Here is a 15421-nt window from a genome sequence, read left to right as displayed (position 1 = left end):
GAAAGCATAAATCATCTCTTTGGGGGAGTGATGATTTTTATTTTAGCATCTTTGATCGAATGCGAGGCATGTGGTAAAAAGTGTCATCGATGTAGCTGGAACATGACTACAAAAAGGGGGGAGGGGGTGACTGTGTTATCAATCATTCGAATACAGCTACTACCTCAAACTCATTTCTGTTGTGTGTTTATTTTTCCCACTATAGTCGGAAGAATTATCAGAGATTTCCTTCCTCACCGATGATTGAAAGAGTTGTACATATAGCTATCTAGCTGGCTAGCTAGTTATTTAACATGTCCTGTGACTGAAGTTTGAGAGTTTTGAAGAGTGCTTGTAAGTGAAATGTATTATTATTATTATTATTATTATTATTAGCTATGTCTTAGCTACCTATTTTTCTATCCATTTGAGTTACTTCCGGGTTGAGTGAACGCTGGTGCGTGTGGCTGCCGATGCTCACCTGCACACAAAAAAAAGTTCTTATCCCGTGACTGTAAAGTGTCCTGGAGAGTTTTGGTAGGCGCTTAGAAATTAAATTTATTATTATTATTATAAAAATACTCCTTAGTGTTTTTAGAGTTTTGAGCCTTCTTTTGCTTGATACAAATTGTATGTCTTTCAACCTATCCACTATGTTGATGAAATTATGTATACAGTATATACGTACTTTATGCCGTAGAAAATCGATATTACGTTTGACTATTACGGTATTTTATATTAAAAGGGCATTCTGCGTAAAACCGCGTCAATTCATCAATTTACTGTCAACATCGACATTCTACACCAATAGACGGCGATGTTTTACGTCGCTTTAAAATTTTCGAGGCAACGTCGCATGTATATGACGTCACGGGAGCTCCTACCGTTTGGCGCGATGTGCTGGAAATTTGAAAACCCGAGAGCGTTTTCACAGTTTGCGAAGTGCGGACCAAAAGATTAAAAAATATATTCGCCTCCTCCGGTCGACGTCGCGGCGAACGTGAGAGCGAGTTTCAAAGGTAAATTGGTTGTTTAACACTTGGACAGCGAGTCTTTTGCGCAATAATAATGAATTGAATTTATTTATGTCGCTATTACAGCATTAGCTCAAGGCTAGTTAGCATACGAGGTTCACCAGTGACGCATGTAACTTGTTTTCAAAATACTTTTGGTGAAATGGGCTTTTCAAGCTCCTCTTACAGTTACGTTTTTACCCAATTTTAGTTTATATATGTAGAGTCATTTAAACAATAAGTTCAAAAAGCGAGAACAAAGAAATGTGCTTTCAATTGGTGACGTAAGCGGGAGCCTTGACGGTTTTATTTTCTTTCTTCCACAGTCATGTCGTGGGAATTTTTTGTGCCCGTGTGCGTGGGTGATTTGGTCAAGACCGGTGGGCTAAACCAATACGTCGTGCGAGACGTGGTTTCCCCAAAACAACTACCGGCCCATCTTCACAGTGAGTGATGATCTTCGAAATAAACAAAAGCTTTGTAACCGTACTTACTAAATTACCGCAAACGTCACTTTATGTAGGGATGTGACAAAAGTTTTCCATAATACAATGTATTGTATTGTGTGTATGTATTGTGTAATTCATCACACTTTTTTCTAATACCATATTAAAGTGCATTAAAATAATGTATAGATTATTGTGCTATGACATATCAGCATCAGGAAACCTTTATTCGTCCCACAATGGAGACATTTGCAGTCCACAGCAGCAATTTGAAGGGGTTGGGGTGTGTGAAAAGATAGAAAAACAAGATATTCTAAGCATAGTAAAATAAAAATGTCAGCAGACTGTGATGTATACTGTAAATGTGCAAAACCGTTTCATAAAAAAACTGTACATAGTGCAAGTGTCAAGAAAGGCATATTGATATATGTAGCTGTATTGCATCAAGCCATATTTACAGTACAAGCGTCCATTTTTTTCCCACATGTGATTATTGAGAATTGCAAAGTCTGAAAGCAGTTGGTTGGAACGAGCGGTGGTACCTCTCCTTGCTGCGTGCGTGTAACAGTCTCTGGCTGAAGGAGCGACCCAGGGTTGGCAGGATAATAATAAGGAAATAATGGGATTTTGAGTTCTTTATTACAGTTTAAACTATCATAACTTTCTTAATGTTTGGCAGATCTTAACGATTAAGGTACCACTGGAAAGCTTTTGAAATTCTAAACGAGAACAAAAAACAAGAAAAGATTCAAACTATAAATTAACAAATATCGAATGCAGGCAGATTTTTTTGTCAGAAATCCAAAATGGCTGTCACTGAATACTAGGAAAGAAAATTCCGAGCTCTAAAATATATATATATATATATGCTAATGCTTCTTTTTGCTTGAAACTTGGCAGTTATGGAGAAAAATATCTATTATATCACTTCTATGAGTTATAAAAATACAACCTACTCACCTTTATAAACTGTAGTGTTAGCAAAAACAGCGCAAATTTCAATCCATTTTTTTCTCCCCGTTTCTCGTATTCGGAAATTTGAAGAACCAGCATGGAGGGAAATGTGTAATATGTCATCATAAGCTGCATAGCTTGGAAGATCCCACCAAAAAAACATGACGTACTTCACAAAAATGCGATGATATACGACGATTCTCACTACAGCCTAATGTTTAAAAATGTTCTCAATCTTATATTTTTTGCCCCTTTTAACTCAGAATTTAAGACTGCATTGAGAAGCCAGGGTCCTTTGTGCATTCTGGAACACTTTGACACAGCCTACAGTGTATTACAGTAAGTGTTAGGTCGTTGCAATAGGATGCGGTGAGTTAAAGGACAACCGACACCATTTTTTTTCCTAACTGACATCAGAAAAACTTTTTATAGCATCTAAAATAGCCAAAACACGTAGGCAGATATTTTTAGTTAAATGCAAAACACCAATTCAAATGATTTGAAGTGTCCAAAAACTGCCACAAAATGAGCTCGAAAACTGGGCAGATTCAGAAAGTCCCGCCCCCTTGTTCGTGACGTCACTATGGGTCGCACACTGCCTTGCTCCAGAATCAAAACAATGGCTTCAGAGACTTCAGATTCGGAGAAGAGGCTTTCTTGTTACTCATCCAGTTATGAATATGATTCTAATAGTTCTGAAGAGGAAAGCATAAATGTTTGAAATCGATTAAAGAAGTCCTTCCGTATCAATTTGAGACGTCTGGACTCCAAAGGAGCCCCCAGAAAAACGCACAAGATGGCGCACAAGCTCTGTTGTAAATGGGCTCGTCATCAACTCGAAAACAAGACTTCCTGAATATTCAGCACGAGTCTTAAAACGTAAAATATAGCTATATGCGGTGGAATCTTTATAAAATGCGCTCAGTAGAAGTCGTTTGAAGTGATTTTACAAATTATGGATGTAACCTGTCCGGAGTTTTCGGTTGTCCTTTAAGGAGAGTGACTGTAAAAGCACAATGCAGTGAGCATGATTCCATGTAACATACGTGACTCCTGCTGTTGACTTTTAAAGGCATGGCAAATCTTTGGAGCCGCACGTGAAAGAGGACACTCTGGATTTACTGTTGCAAGGTTAGAATTGTTCACGTCGATTGTTTCCGCTAAAACACTGGTCGGCGGTATATTAACCGTTTTGTTTTTATTGCAGTTGTCAGCAGCCTGTCGACCTCCATCCCCTCGTTACTTATCTCCGTCTCGATCTCGGCGGCGGAGCGAAAAGAGAATCTCAATGCCGTGAAAATGGCCGTCTTCTTGCTCTGCAAAATCACAGAGAGTCTCGAAAGCGACTCTTATAAGCAGAGCTTCGTCACTGCACTTGGCAAGGTAGGACTTGGACACGTTGTTTTCAGTAAGTAAAATTATTACCATATTTTCCGGTGTATAAGGCGCACCCAAAAGCCTTGATTTTCTTCAAACGATGACCCTGTGCCTTATAAGCAGGTGCGGTTTATACGTGAAGAGCATAGAGCTCAGGTGGCAAAGTCAAGGCCCGCGGGCCAGATCCGGCCCGCCGCATCATTTTTTTTCGGCCCGCGAAAGCAAATCAAAAATTACATTCCATGATGATTGCTAAAATCTGAGCCAAAATTTCATATTTTTGGATGTCAACCACAATAAAAGTCATTATTCTTGACTTCAGATTTGAAAATGAGTTATTCATTAATTTGCTGTGTGCTCTATATGTAATATTTGAAGGGATTTAAACATTCTAATGGGTTCCCCAAATTCATCACGGCCCTCGAGAGGAAACCATAACTACAATGTGGCCCGCGGCAAAAAATGACTTTGACACCCCTGGCATACAGCATATATTTTATTAAATGTTCATTTTTTGGTACAAACCAAGTTACTTATACAAGCCTTAAACATACTTATAGCTGGCTATATAGCTATCTATCTATTTTCTGTCTATTCACTATCTAACTAGCTGGTAATCTAGCTGGCTATCTATTAGCTATCGATCAAGCTAGCTATCTATCTAGCTTGTTATCTATCTAGCTATCTATTGATGGCAATAATAATACTACATTTTATTTACAAGCGCCTTTCAAAACTCAAGATTAGCTATTAGCTAGCTCGCGAGCTTTCTATCCATTTGAGTTACTTCCGGGTTAAGTGAGTGGCCCCCGCTACTCACCCACAGAAAAACTGATCCTGTGACTCTAAAGTGACCTTGAGAGTTTTAAAAGGCGCTTAGAAATGAAATGTATTATAATTATTATTCCTACTTCCTAAGTATACCTACTTAAATAAGCCTTCAACATACATTTCATACAAAATCTAGCACTGAAGCAACTTACGAACAAATTCACCTTACGAACGACTGCTCGGAACTATCTTGTCCGTAAGTTGGGGAGCGTCTATTTTATATTTGGAAAACTATTTTCATTCATTAAAGGTGCATAATAATAATAATAATAAATTTCATTTATAAGCACCTTTCAAAACTCTCGAGGTCAATTTACAGTCACGGGATATTTTTTTTGGTTGGGTGAGCTGTGGCAGCCACAAGCGCTAGCGTTCACTCAACCCAGAATAACTCAAATAGATAGAAAGCTAGCTAGCTAATAGCTAGCTAGATAGTGAATGGATAGATAGCTAGCCAGCCAGAGCTAATAGATAGCAAATCTTCTTTTCCTTTTGGCTTTTCCCTTCAAGGTGATAATAATACTAATACTCCGGCGCACCTTATACACCGGAAAATACATTTTTTTTTTAAATGTGTGCAAATGGCCAATGATGAAACCATGGCAGTAGGGTGATCTGTCATAACCGGGGGATTATGATCGCTTGCTTTCTGTTTGGTGGGTAATCTTGGTTGTGTCATAGTTATATTTCACTTCTGTAAGGGCCCACCTACACTTAAAACTGACGCTGCTTCTATCATGTCTGTCCTCCTACGAGTCATAGGACGGGACAGCTAGGAGATGTCAAACAATGTGTGCGTGTCTGTTCGTTTTTTGTGCGTGGGCGATGTATGAATCTGTATGTAGCAGTTAGCAAGAGGATATAGTCTCTTTAGAGGGTTTGGCAGACATGAGCTACATTCTTTGGTAATCTGAGGGCACAGTGATACCTCTGCTTACGAAGCTTTTAGCTAACAAAATTTTCGCTTTACGAACATTAAATTCGCGAGAATATAATCTTGGCATACTAACTAGTTTTTGGGAAACCCACGGAGCGCCACAGTGGCTGGCGGACTAGTTGTCCACGCCCGCTTTCTTTCAGTGCACTCAGTGCAGATGTGGTTTGTTATCGAGTGGAGTACTTTTGCTTTTTTTTGGGACCGAAAAAGACCCCACCACAGGCTAGTGTTAAACTGAAGAGGACACAAAAGAAAATTACGGTCGAGCAGAAGAAGGAGATCATCGAGAAACACGAACAAGGTGTGCGTTTGTGTGACTTAGCGTACCAGTATGCTAAGTCGACTATTGCTACGTGTGGCTAAGGGTCTTTCTGTGTTGTCTAAGCGACGGTCTCAGGCAATAGAAGAGGTTGAAAAACTTCTGTTGATTTGAATTAATGAAGAGCTGCTAGCAGGGGACAGTGTGAGTGAGGGTATTATCGCAGAGAAAGAATGGCAACTTCACTCGGATATCATCAAGAGGTCTCTACATCAATGATCATCGCAAAGGTCAATAAAACAACATTATTATACAGTGTCGTTTATTTCTTTAGTTAAAATACAATAGCACATTTATTATACATAAAATAGGGTATAGTGTGTGTGTAGTTTTAAGGCTTAATTAGTTGAAAATTATTTTCTATGGGGACCTGGGAACGGATTATTCTCATTGTAATGGTTTCCTATGGGAAATTAATGTTTGGAAGACACACTTTGCTTGACACACACTTTCTGGAAACCAATTAAGTTCGTAAGCTGAGGCATCACTGCAGTCGGATGACTACGAAGACACGTTTTGGGTCCCATGTGATACACTAAAGTCGTTTCACTCTTTGATCAGAGTGGCAAAAAGGTCAAAACGGGCGAGGGGCTCATGCAGTGGGACAATGAGAGGGAACGAGTTCTTCAGGCCCTTGGGCAGCTCCTCCAGGTGGACATCCGTCCTCTCTGGAATCTTTCTCTTGTTGAGGAAGAATTCATCAGGTATGTAATGGGGTAGTTTACCTGAAAAAAAATACATACAGTGATTTATCTTTGCACCTCAATTTGAATAATAAGAGCAGTACCGCCCGTTAGCTGCGTGACTTGCTGTTGCTACAAGCTACTGGAGAATCCCACCATCAGCCACGTCAAGAGCAAACCCACCAGGGAGGGAGTCATCCGTCTTCTCGGGGTGCTGATCAAGAAATACAATCACCTCCTCGGTAAGGCTCCCAATGATCCGTGCAGCCTATATTGGCAAAATAGTGAATATAGTGAACTTTGGTTGCCAGCCAATCACAGGATTCATAAAAATGACTTAAAGTGTCCAAAATCTGCAAAAAATTGAGCTGCGAATTGGGCATTTTCAGAAAGTCCCGCCCCCAGTTTGTGACGTCACGCCAAGACGTCTTGCATTGCTCGAGAATCAAATCAATGGCTTCAGATTCGGAGAATATGCTTTCTGGTTACACATCCAGTTATGAATATGATTCAAATAGTTCTGAAGAGGAAAGCATACATGTTTGCAACCGATTTAAAGAATTTATTCCGTGCCATTTTGAGGCAACATTGGGGGGGAAATGTCTCACCCAAAAAGAGGCACAAAATGGCCACCGAGCTGTTGTGAGGAATGAATGAACCCGTTTCCACAGGCTGATAAATTCCTTATACGGAGCTTTGTCGCCCTCTTGTGGCTCTTTTTGGTTCAACCTGACGTCAGACCAAACAAGTACAGCAAAATGCAAGGACTGCTACAATGTGTCCTTTTTTTCGGTTAGGGGCGTTCCTTCAATGACGTCACGTACGGACTCGCCACCAACTCAAAAACAAGATTTCCGGAATATTCAGCGCAAGTCTCAAAACGTAAAATATAGTTATATGCAGTGGAATCTTTGTAAAATACGCTCAGTAGAAGTCATTTGAAGCCATTTTACAAATTATGGACACAACTTGTCGGTTGTCCTTTAAACGATTTGTTCAATGGGGACAAGCCTGTAATGGTAAAGAAAATAATACAAACACTCGCAAGGAACATGGAGGAGATGCTAACACGCATGCTACATATGCCAACACACATGCTACGTGTCCACTCAGAGCGAAGCATGTTTGGGTTGGGACTAACCTCGGTGCGTTTTTGATCTTCAGGTGCGAGTGTCAAGGTGATACAGCTGCTGCAACACTTTGAGCAGCTGTCATCGGTATTTGCTCAGGCCGTGTCTGTGTGGAGCACCGAATATGGCGTCAGGGCCATCATAGGGGAAGTTATCCGGTGAGTTTATATACCCTCGCAACCCTCCCCCAAAAATATAATAATATATATTTCATTTATAAGCATCTTTCCAAAATAGAAAATGGGCTCACACTGAACTAAATTGTTACACTCCCTGATGTCACGAATATTTAAAAGCATCCCTCAAATATACTTGCGCCACAATAAAACCAATTTATCACTTTACATTTGCGATTTTATATATATATATATATATATATTATTTACTGAATATTAATGTTATTTTGTTATAATCTCACAATTTTTATGCTACAAATTGAAATTAATGTCACTGTGAAATTTTGTTTCTCCACTTTGGGCCTCAACTCCCGATTATTGGACCGTATTTTCCGGAATATAAGGTGCACCGGAGGATAAGGCGCACCCCAAATGAATTGTGTATTTTCATACTTTTTCCATATATAATGCGCACCTTCAACAAATTAAAAAAGTTATACGTTTGTGTAAGCTCTCAGTCGTACAGGAGTGGTCCATCGATGAGAAGGTTTCTTCAGCCGTCATCTGTACTTCTTTGAAGGTGTCAGATTTTTTGCTCCTCACTAGCCCTGGCCCTATATACTGTATATATCCCTACTGTATAAGGCACACCCCCAAAGAAGTTATTTTTTAAATCGCCCGTTTTTAGACTCGCGCTGAATATTCCAGAAGTCTTGGTTTTGAGTTGGTGACGAGTCCGTACGTGACGTCACTGAAGGAACGCCCCTGACCGAAAGAAGGACACATTGTAGCAGTCCTTGCATCACGTCACTATATTTTGCTGTACTTGTTTGGTCTGAAAACGTCATGGTGCACCAAAAAGAGCCAGAAGAGGGCGACCAAGCTCCATGTAAGGAATTTATCAGCCTGTGGAAACGGGCTGATTAATTCCTCACACGGAGCTTGGTCGCCATTTTCTGCCTCTTTTTTGGTGATACATTTCCCCCCACTTTTGCCTCAAAACGGCACTGAATAAATTCTTTAATCGATTGCAAACATGCATGCTTTCCTCTTCAGAACTATTTGAATCATATTCATAACTGGATGTGTAACAAGGAAGCATATTGTCTGAATCTGAAGCCATTGTTTTGACTCACTAGCAATGCAAGACGTCTTGGCGTGACGTCACGAACTGGGGGCGGAACCTTCTGAAAATGCCCAATTCTGGGGGGGGGGGGGGGGGGGGGGGGGGGGGGGGGGGGGGGGGGGGGCATATCCACTTCTATCCTCAAAAATATTTTTTGAACTGTTGACTGGTTGTGCCTTTAAAATAGAACAGGAATGTCCCAAAGCCCCCACCCCTTCACTGATCGCTTCATTTGATTATCAATTATTTGACAATTAATCATTACGCTTTTATGATGGACAATTTTTTTCTCCCCGCTCTCTCTTCCCTCTTTAGAGAAATTGGCCAGAAGTCAAGTGAGGAGCTTGCGAGGGAGGGGTCAGGGGTCAAAGCATTTTCGTCTTTCCTGAGTGAGCTCAGCGCCCTTGTACCCGAGTTAATGATCCCCACTATCAGTGTGCTTATCACCCACCTGGAAGGAGAGGTATTTCACACTTTTAATCCCATAACTGCAGTTTCCCTCATCTGAAGATTTCCCTCGCCAGAGCCACACGATGCGCGTGGCCGTGTGCGAGGTCCTGGGGGAAATCCTGGTGCGCGTCCTGTGCGGTGACGCCCTGGAAGACTCTGGCAAAGCCGACCGCGACCGCTTTTTCGACACCTTGCAGGAGCACCTCCACGACACGCACTCTCACGTCCGGGCGCGAGTCTTGCAGGTGTACACGCGCATCGTCAACAGTAAAGTAAGCTTCCCCGACAACCCCTTGGCGCTTCATTTAGCAACGTGCGGTTCACAGACGACACGGCGCTGTTTTCCCTGCGTTTAGGCTTTGCCGCTGTGTCGGTACAGCGAGGTGATGGGCCTGGCGGTGGACAGACTGATGGACAAATCCGTCAATGTGGTCAAGAGCGCCATCCAGCTGCTGGCGGCCTTCATTGCGCACAACCCTTACAGTTGCAAGGTCGGAAGAATTTAACGATCTCCATCTCTATTATTATTATTATTACTGTATCTATTACCTAGCTAGCTACCTAACTATCTATTTGCTATTTATTAGGTTTTTATCTCACAGCGTCACGGCGCGTTTTTGCCACTTTCAGTTGAGCAGCGCCGATCTGAAGAAACCTTTGGAGAAAGAGATGACCAAGCTGAGAGAGATGAAAGAGAAGCTGCGCGGTGGCACGCCGGGTGAGCTTCATTCTTGGTTTCTTGAGGGCTCTCGCTTACTTTTAATAATAATAATAATAATACATTTCATTTATAAGCACCTTTCAAAACTCTCAAAGTGACTTTACAGTCACAGGATGAGCTTTTCTGTGGGTGAATAGCAGCAGCCACACGCGCCAGCGTTCACTCAACCTGGAAGTAACTCAAATAGATAGAAAGCTAGCTAGCTAGCTAATAGATACAATAATAATAAATTTCATTTACGAGCCCCTTTCCAAACTCTCAAGCTCACTTTACAGTCACAGGATACAGTCGCTAATAGATAGCTACCTAGCCAGCTAGATAGCTAAACGATAGCGAGCAAGACTGCTAGCGAAGCCAGCAAAAAAAGCTAATAAATAGCAAATAGATAGTTAGGTAGCTAGCTAGGTAATAGATACAGTAATAATAATAATACATTTTATTTATAAGCGCCTTTCTAAACTCTCAAGGTCACTTTACAGTCACAGGATAAGCTTTTCTTTGGGTGAGTAGCAGCAGCCACACGCGCCAGCGTTCACTCAACCGGGGAGTAACTCAAATAGAGAGCTAGCTAGCTAATGGATACAGTAATAATAATAATAATAATAATAATACATTTCATTTATGAGAACCTTTCAGAACTCCCATGGTCACTTTACTGTCACAGGATAGAGTCGCTAATAGATATCTACCTAGCCAGTTAGATAGCTACTGATAGCTAGTGGACCACCTAGACAGCTAACATATAGCAAATAGTTAGGTAGCTAGCTAATAGATATAGTAATAATGATAATACTTTTCATTTATAAGCACCTTTCAAAACTCACAAGGTCACTTTACAGCCAAATATGGCCCGCCGCATCATTTTATTTGGCCCGCAAAATTAAATCAAACTTGTGAAATTCCATGATGCTTTCTGAAGTCTGAACCAAAATTTCAAATGGTCAAAAGTAAACCACATTAACAATCATTATTTTTTTACTTCAAATTAGTTATTCATTAACTCATTCACTGCCAGACCATGTGCAAAAATGTGTCCACTCTGTGGTAGGGTGTTTTTCATTGTCACTTGAATTCCAGGACCCACAGAATATTGAATTTTAGGACTACATAAACATTCAATGCGGCGTAAGAAACCTTACACACTCTTCTTTCATCATAAAAAAAATAGTTAATTCCTAGATGATGTAGGTCTGGAGTTATTTGAGCTTGAAATGATGGCGGCTGTCCAAACATTGCAATATATGCATAGTTGGTTTATATACAGCTGAAGCTGGAACAAAAGCGCTAACATGGGATAAAAGGGAAATGCTACCCCCTTGTGAAAGGGAAAAACAGAGGTTTGGCCAGCGCTTTATCCGCATCCAAGCAAGAAAAAAAACTAAACCCAAACTAATTCGGGAACTTATTTTCAATTCCCGAATAAATTCGTGAATGAGTTCATTTTCTGTATTTGTTTATTTATTTATTTATTTATTTATTCCTCGCGTGGTCTCGACACATTTGCCCGATGATGAAACCAAGGCGAATATGAGCTCAGTGAACAACAGCCGGCTTCTTCTCGCCTCAATTCGACGGGTAATCTTGGCGGCGTAATGGAGTCTTGTTGCGCCGCTGTAAGGGCCCACCGACAGCAAAATGGCTCCGCCGATGGTTCTCCAATGAAAGCTACATTGGAGGAGCCGTGGATGAAGCCCACAATTTGTGTGTGTGTGTGTGTGTGTGTGTGTGTGTGTGGAGACCTGAAGTTCGCCAAGCTGTTTTCATGCTTCACTCAGCGATGAGTTGCTTCTTTGGTAATCTGAGGGCCAAATAATCGTCGCGTTTTACCTCAACACGGGCAGTGTTATGCTCCGAAGTACATGTAACATCTGAGTTACGACCGGAGCGAGTTGCAACCACCCGTACTTATGACCACGACCGCCAGACTTTATTAAATCTAAATATAAAAAATAAATCGATAATATGAAATGATAAAAACGACACTAAAAGGTAAGTACAGTAAAGTCTCGTTATATCGATATCGGTTATATCGATAGTATTGCTTATTACGATACTATTTCTATGAACGCAAGGGATCGGATATATCGATAGTCCGGTTATATCGATATTTTTTCCGGCTCCCGAGAATATCGATATAACGAGACTTTACTGTATAACCTTTATATCTAGCTAGCTAGCTAGCTAGCTATTAAATATCTCGCGAGCTATCTATTAGCTATCTAGCTAGCTTTCTATCTATTTGAGTTACTTCCGGATTGAGTGAATGCTGGTGCATGTGGCTGCCGCTGCTCACCCACAGAAAACAAAAACTGATCCTGTGAGTGTAAAGTGACCATGAGAGTTTTGAAAGGTGCTTATAAATGAAATGTATTATTATTTGTACAGTAAACGTTTTGTATACATTACAGGTACAGTTGTACAGTAATAAAAATCAATCATATGAAATATAAAATGCTAAAAAAAAATGACACTAAAAGGTAAGTGTAACATTTATAAATGAACTGTACAGTACACGGTTTTGTATACGTTACAGGTACAGTTATACAGTAATAAAAATCAATAATATGAAATAATAAAATGATAAAAAAGACACAAAGTTATAAAATGTATAAATGAACTGTAAACAGTTTGGTATATAATAGTATTCAATAGAAAACGTTGCTTAAAAACGGAAATGGAACTGTATAGTGCCACTTAGCAGTTTTATTGACAACGATACTAGTGCAGCGTGTTCTACCGGAAACAAATTCCTTGTGTGTCCTACATACTTGGCAATAAAGATGATTCTGATTCTGAAAACAAAAAAAACAACAACAACAACAGATTGACATCGTATACTATCCTGTCGTGTAAATGTCACGTCGGCCATTTTGAGTGGATTTCAACTTACGACCGTTTGACTTACGACCGTTTTGTCGAAACGGAACCCGGTCATAACTCGGATGTTACCCGTATCTCGATGCGATTCTATTTCTCCCATCTCACTTTTTCATTCACCCCCGCTCGCCCTCCGAATGCCCGTACGTCATCCGACATCTTTTGTTCGGCCGCAAGAATTTACTTTACATGAGCCTGACGTAACTTTTCCACTTCATAAAGTTACACCTGTTTTCCTTGGCTCGGCGGAACTGCATTCAAGTTTGTACGGGTTCATTATTGTGAGTGTAGCGCTTGTTCTTCCGAAAGCCTTTCAGTCTAATTGGAAAGGTTTTGTAAAGACGGCAAATTCCACATATCGTACAAAAAGATGAAAAGCATTATAACTTTTTTTTATGGTGTTTTTTTTTGCAATGCCCTTGCATATGGAAAGCCATGCTCTCCAAACAAAGCACAATTTTAGCATACTCTCAAAAAACTGCTACAACTCTTGTCTGGGCACTCCTTGACATGTGTGATGGGGGCTTTTTTTGGCATTCAGAAAGTGGTGAAAGATAAAATTGCATGTTTTAAAAAATTATGTATCAATTTATGGTCAATTTTCATCCGGCCCGCAGCTTTTGTCATGAAATCAATGACATAAAACTGCAAATTAGGAGATAACTAATTGACTAAATGGCCCTCAATTTTCTACATTAAAAAACAAGGTTCGTGTTTAAGTTAAGTCAATTTCAACTGTCAATGTCAATTCAATTTTATGTCTCGCATTGTGTATTGGACAGCCACCCTCATTTCAAGCTCATATAACTCCAGAAATATATCATTTAGGAGTTAACTCTTTGTTTATGGAAAAAAAGGAGTCTCGGGTTTCTCACGCTGTTTATATAGTCCCTAATACTCAGTATTCAGTGGGTCCTGGAATTCAAGTGACAATGACAAAAACCCTGGCATTGGAGTGGACACATTTTTGCACGTGTCAGGCATTGAATGAGTTGACTGTTATAAAATCTTTGTGGTTAAAAAAAGTGAAGTTTAGTAAATTTAAAATGTTCAATATCAATTCCATTTTGATAGGCATGTTTCAAATGAACCAAAATGCTTCAAATAGCTGAAATTAAATTTTAAAAAAAGCAAATGTATGAAATTTATTGACATTAATGAAAAGGTTTCTTCAGCCGTCATCTGGACTTCTTTGAAGGTGTCGGACGTTTCGCTTCTTATCCAAGAAGCTTCGTCAGCAAACTAAAGTCTTAATGATAGTTTAGGCCAGACATGGGCAAACTACGGCCCGCGGGCCACATACGGCCCGTTAGGCTTTTTAATCCGGCCCGCCGAACGTGCCCAAATTATAGTAAAAACAGTGTCTGAAACTCATGACAAAAAGTTAGCAGACAACAGGGAAGGTAAGTAAAAAGTTGCCTGCCCCATTTTTCACAACTTACAAAACAATGAAACAACAAATCACATTAAAAACATTGTCACAAAATAAAGCTTTTTTAAAATCAACAATGTACCTACGACAAATGCTACCTTGCTTAATTTACGGTAAATGTGCATGGCTGTAGATTTTGCTGCAGTAGTCGATTGTCATTGTGGAGCACAATGCAACGTTTGCATTGCTTCCTACGAACCACTAAGCCCCTTTCATAAGTCTCACGTACACTTTACAGTCACGGTTTAATGTAAATTTACGTTTTGTAGCGTCACATATGTTGTTAGCTTCTTTTGAATCTTTCTTCTGGGCTGAGGTTCTGTGCATCTATTTTGGAAAATGACATGCAATTGCACGACTTTATAACGCTTGCGAAAGTCCGGAAGAGAGAAGCAGGCTTCTGATTGGCTGCCGTGCCGAGTATGCAAATTTCAACTGCAGGTAGCCTATGTCTGTGTGCTCGGCGACGGTACACGTGTTTTGTTTGTGCGTGAATGCGAGGGCGTCAGTCGAGAGTTTGTTGAGCGCGCAGTCAGGACAAACCATCTATGATTTGGCGGAATTTAACACAAGTAGGTATTATTGAGCTTGAATATTTCGTTATGTAATAATGTGTTTTGAATGTTGAAAGTGATTCCATTTTTCAATAAATATTGATTTCTTTAACTTTGCCCCTTCAATGAAAATTTATTAAAAACAGACGCAATCTTGATAAATCACAGTGCATATGTTATTTTAATCTATTTCCATTTCCTCCTCCAAGTATCTGCGAAATAGTATGTAAACGCCATATTCCTTGAGGCAAATTTATTAACTGATCAGGGATATTTTTCACATTTGAAAGACAGTTACTAAATTGGGTTGTAGTATTCTTACTGTGCTATGAGGTTTGTACACACTACATTTGAAGGACAACCGGCACCATTTTATTTGCTTCCCACTGACATCAGAAAAACGTTTTATAGCATCTAAAATACCCAAATCAGGCAGGCTGATATTTTTAGTTAAATGAAAAACACCAATAAAAATG

At 40.0% G+C, this 15421-nt stretch overlaps 1 protein-coding gene and 2 non-coding genes across 4 annotated transcripts in view; all 3 read left to right on the top strand.

Moving 5' to 3' along the window:
• Nucleotides 1-881: 881 nt before the first annotated feature.
• Nucleotides 882-15421, top strand: part of ncapd2 (non-SMC condensin I complex, subunit D2) — a 35237-nt gene continuing 20697 nt past the window's right edge. For both annotated transcript variants that reach the window (XM_088998904.1, XM_088998905.1), the window contains exons 1-12: nt 882-998; nt 1319-1438; nt 2656-2731; nt 3465-3523; nt 3600-3775; nt 6418-6560; nt 6654-6781; nt 7704-7827; nt 9227-9374; nt 9436-9633; nt 9718-9852; nt 9992-10079. In XM_088998904.1, coding sequence (XP_088855030.1) covers nt 1321-1438; nt 2656-2731; nt 3465-3523; nt 3600-3775; nt 6418-6560; nt 6654-6781; nt 7704-7827; nt 9227-9374; nt 9436-9633; nt 9718-9852; nt 9992-10079 — 1393 coding nt within the window. In that variant the 5' untranslated portion in view covers nt 882-998; nt 1319-1320. The remainder of the gene's footprint in view (nt 999-1318; nt 1439-2655; nt 2732-3464; nt 3524-3599; nt 3776-6417; nt 6561-6653; nt 6782-7703; nt 7828-9226; nt 9375-9435; nt 9634-9717; nt 9853-9991; nt 10080-15421) is intronic.
• Nucleotides 5185-5519, top strand: LOC148897153 (small nucleolar RNA U85). The gene has a single exon (XR_016115459.1). It is a non-coding gene; the product is annotated as a small nucleolar RNA U85 (small nucleolar RNA).
• On the top strand, nt 11585-11889 carry LOC148897152 (small nucleolar RNA U85). Its single transcript, XR_016115458.1, has one exon. It is a non-coding gene; the product is annotated as a small nucleolar RNA U85 (small nucleolar RNA).

Source organism: Hippocampus bargibanti, linkage group LG06 (genome assembly GCF_051943395.1).
Source record: "Hippocampus bargibanti isolate YZ-2025 linkage group LG06, ASM5194339v1, whole genome shotgun sequence".
Taxonomy (NCBI): domain Eukaryota; kingdom Metazoa; phylum Chordata; class Actinopteri; order Syngnathiformes; family Syngnathidae; genus Hippocampus; species Hippocampus bargibanti.
This window is presented reverse-complemented; position numbering and strand designations above follow the sequence as displayed.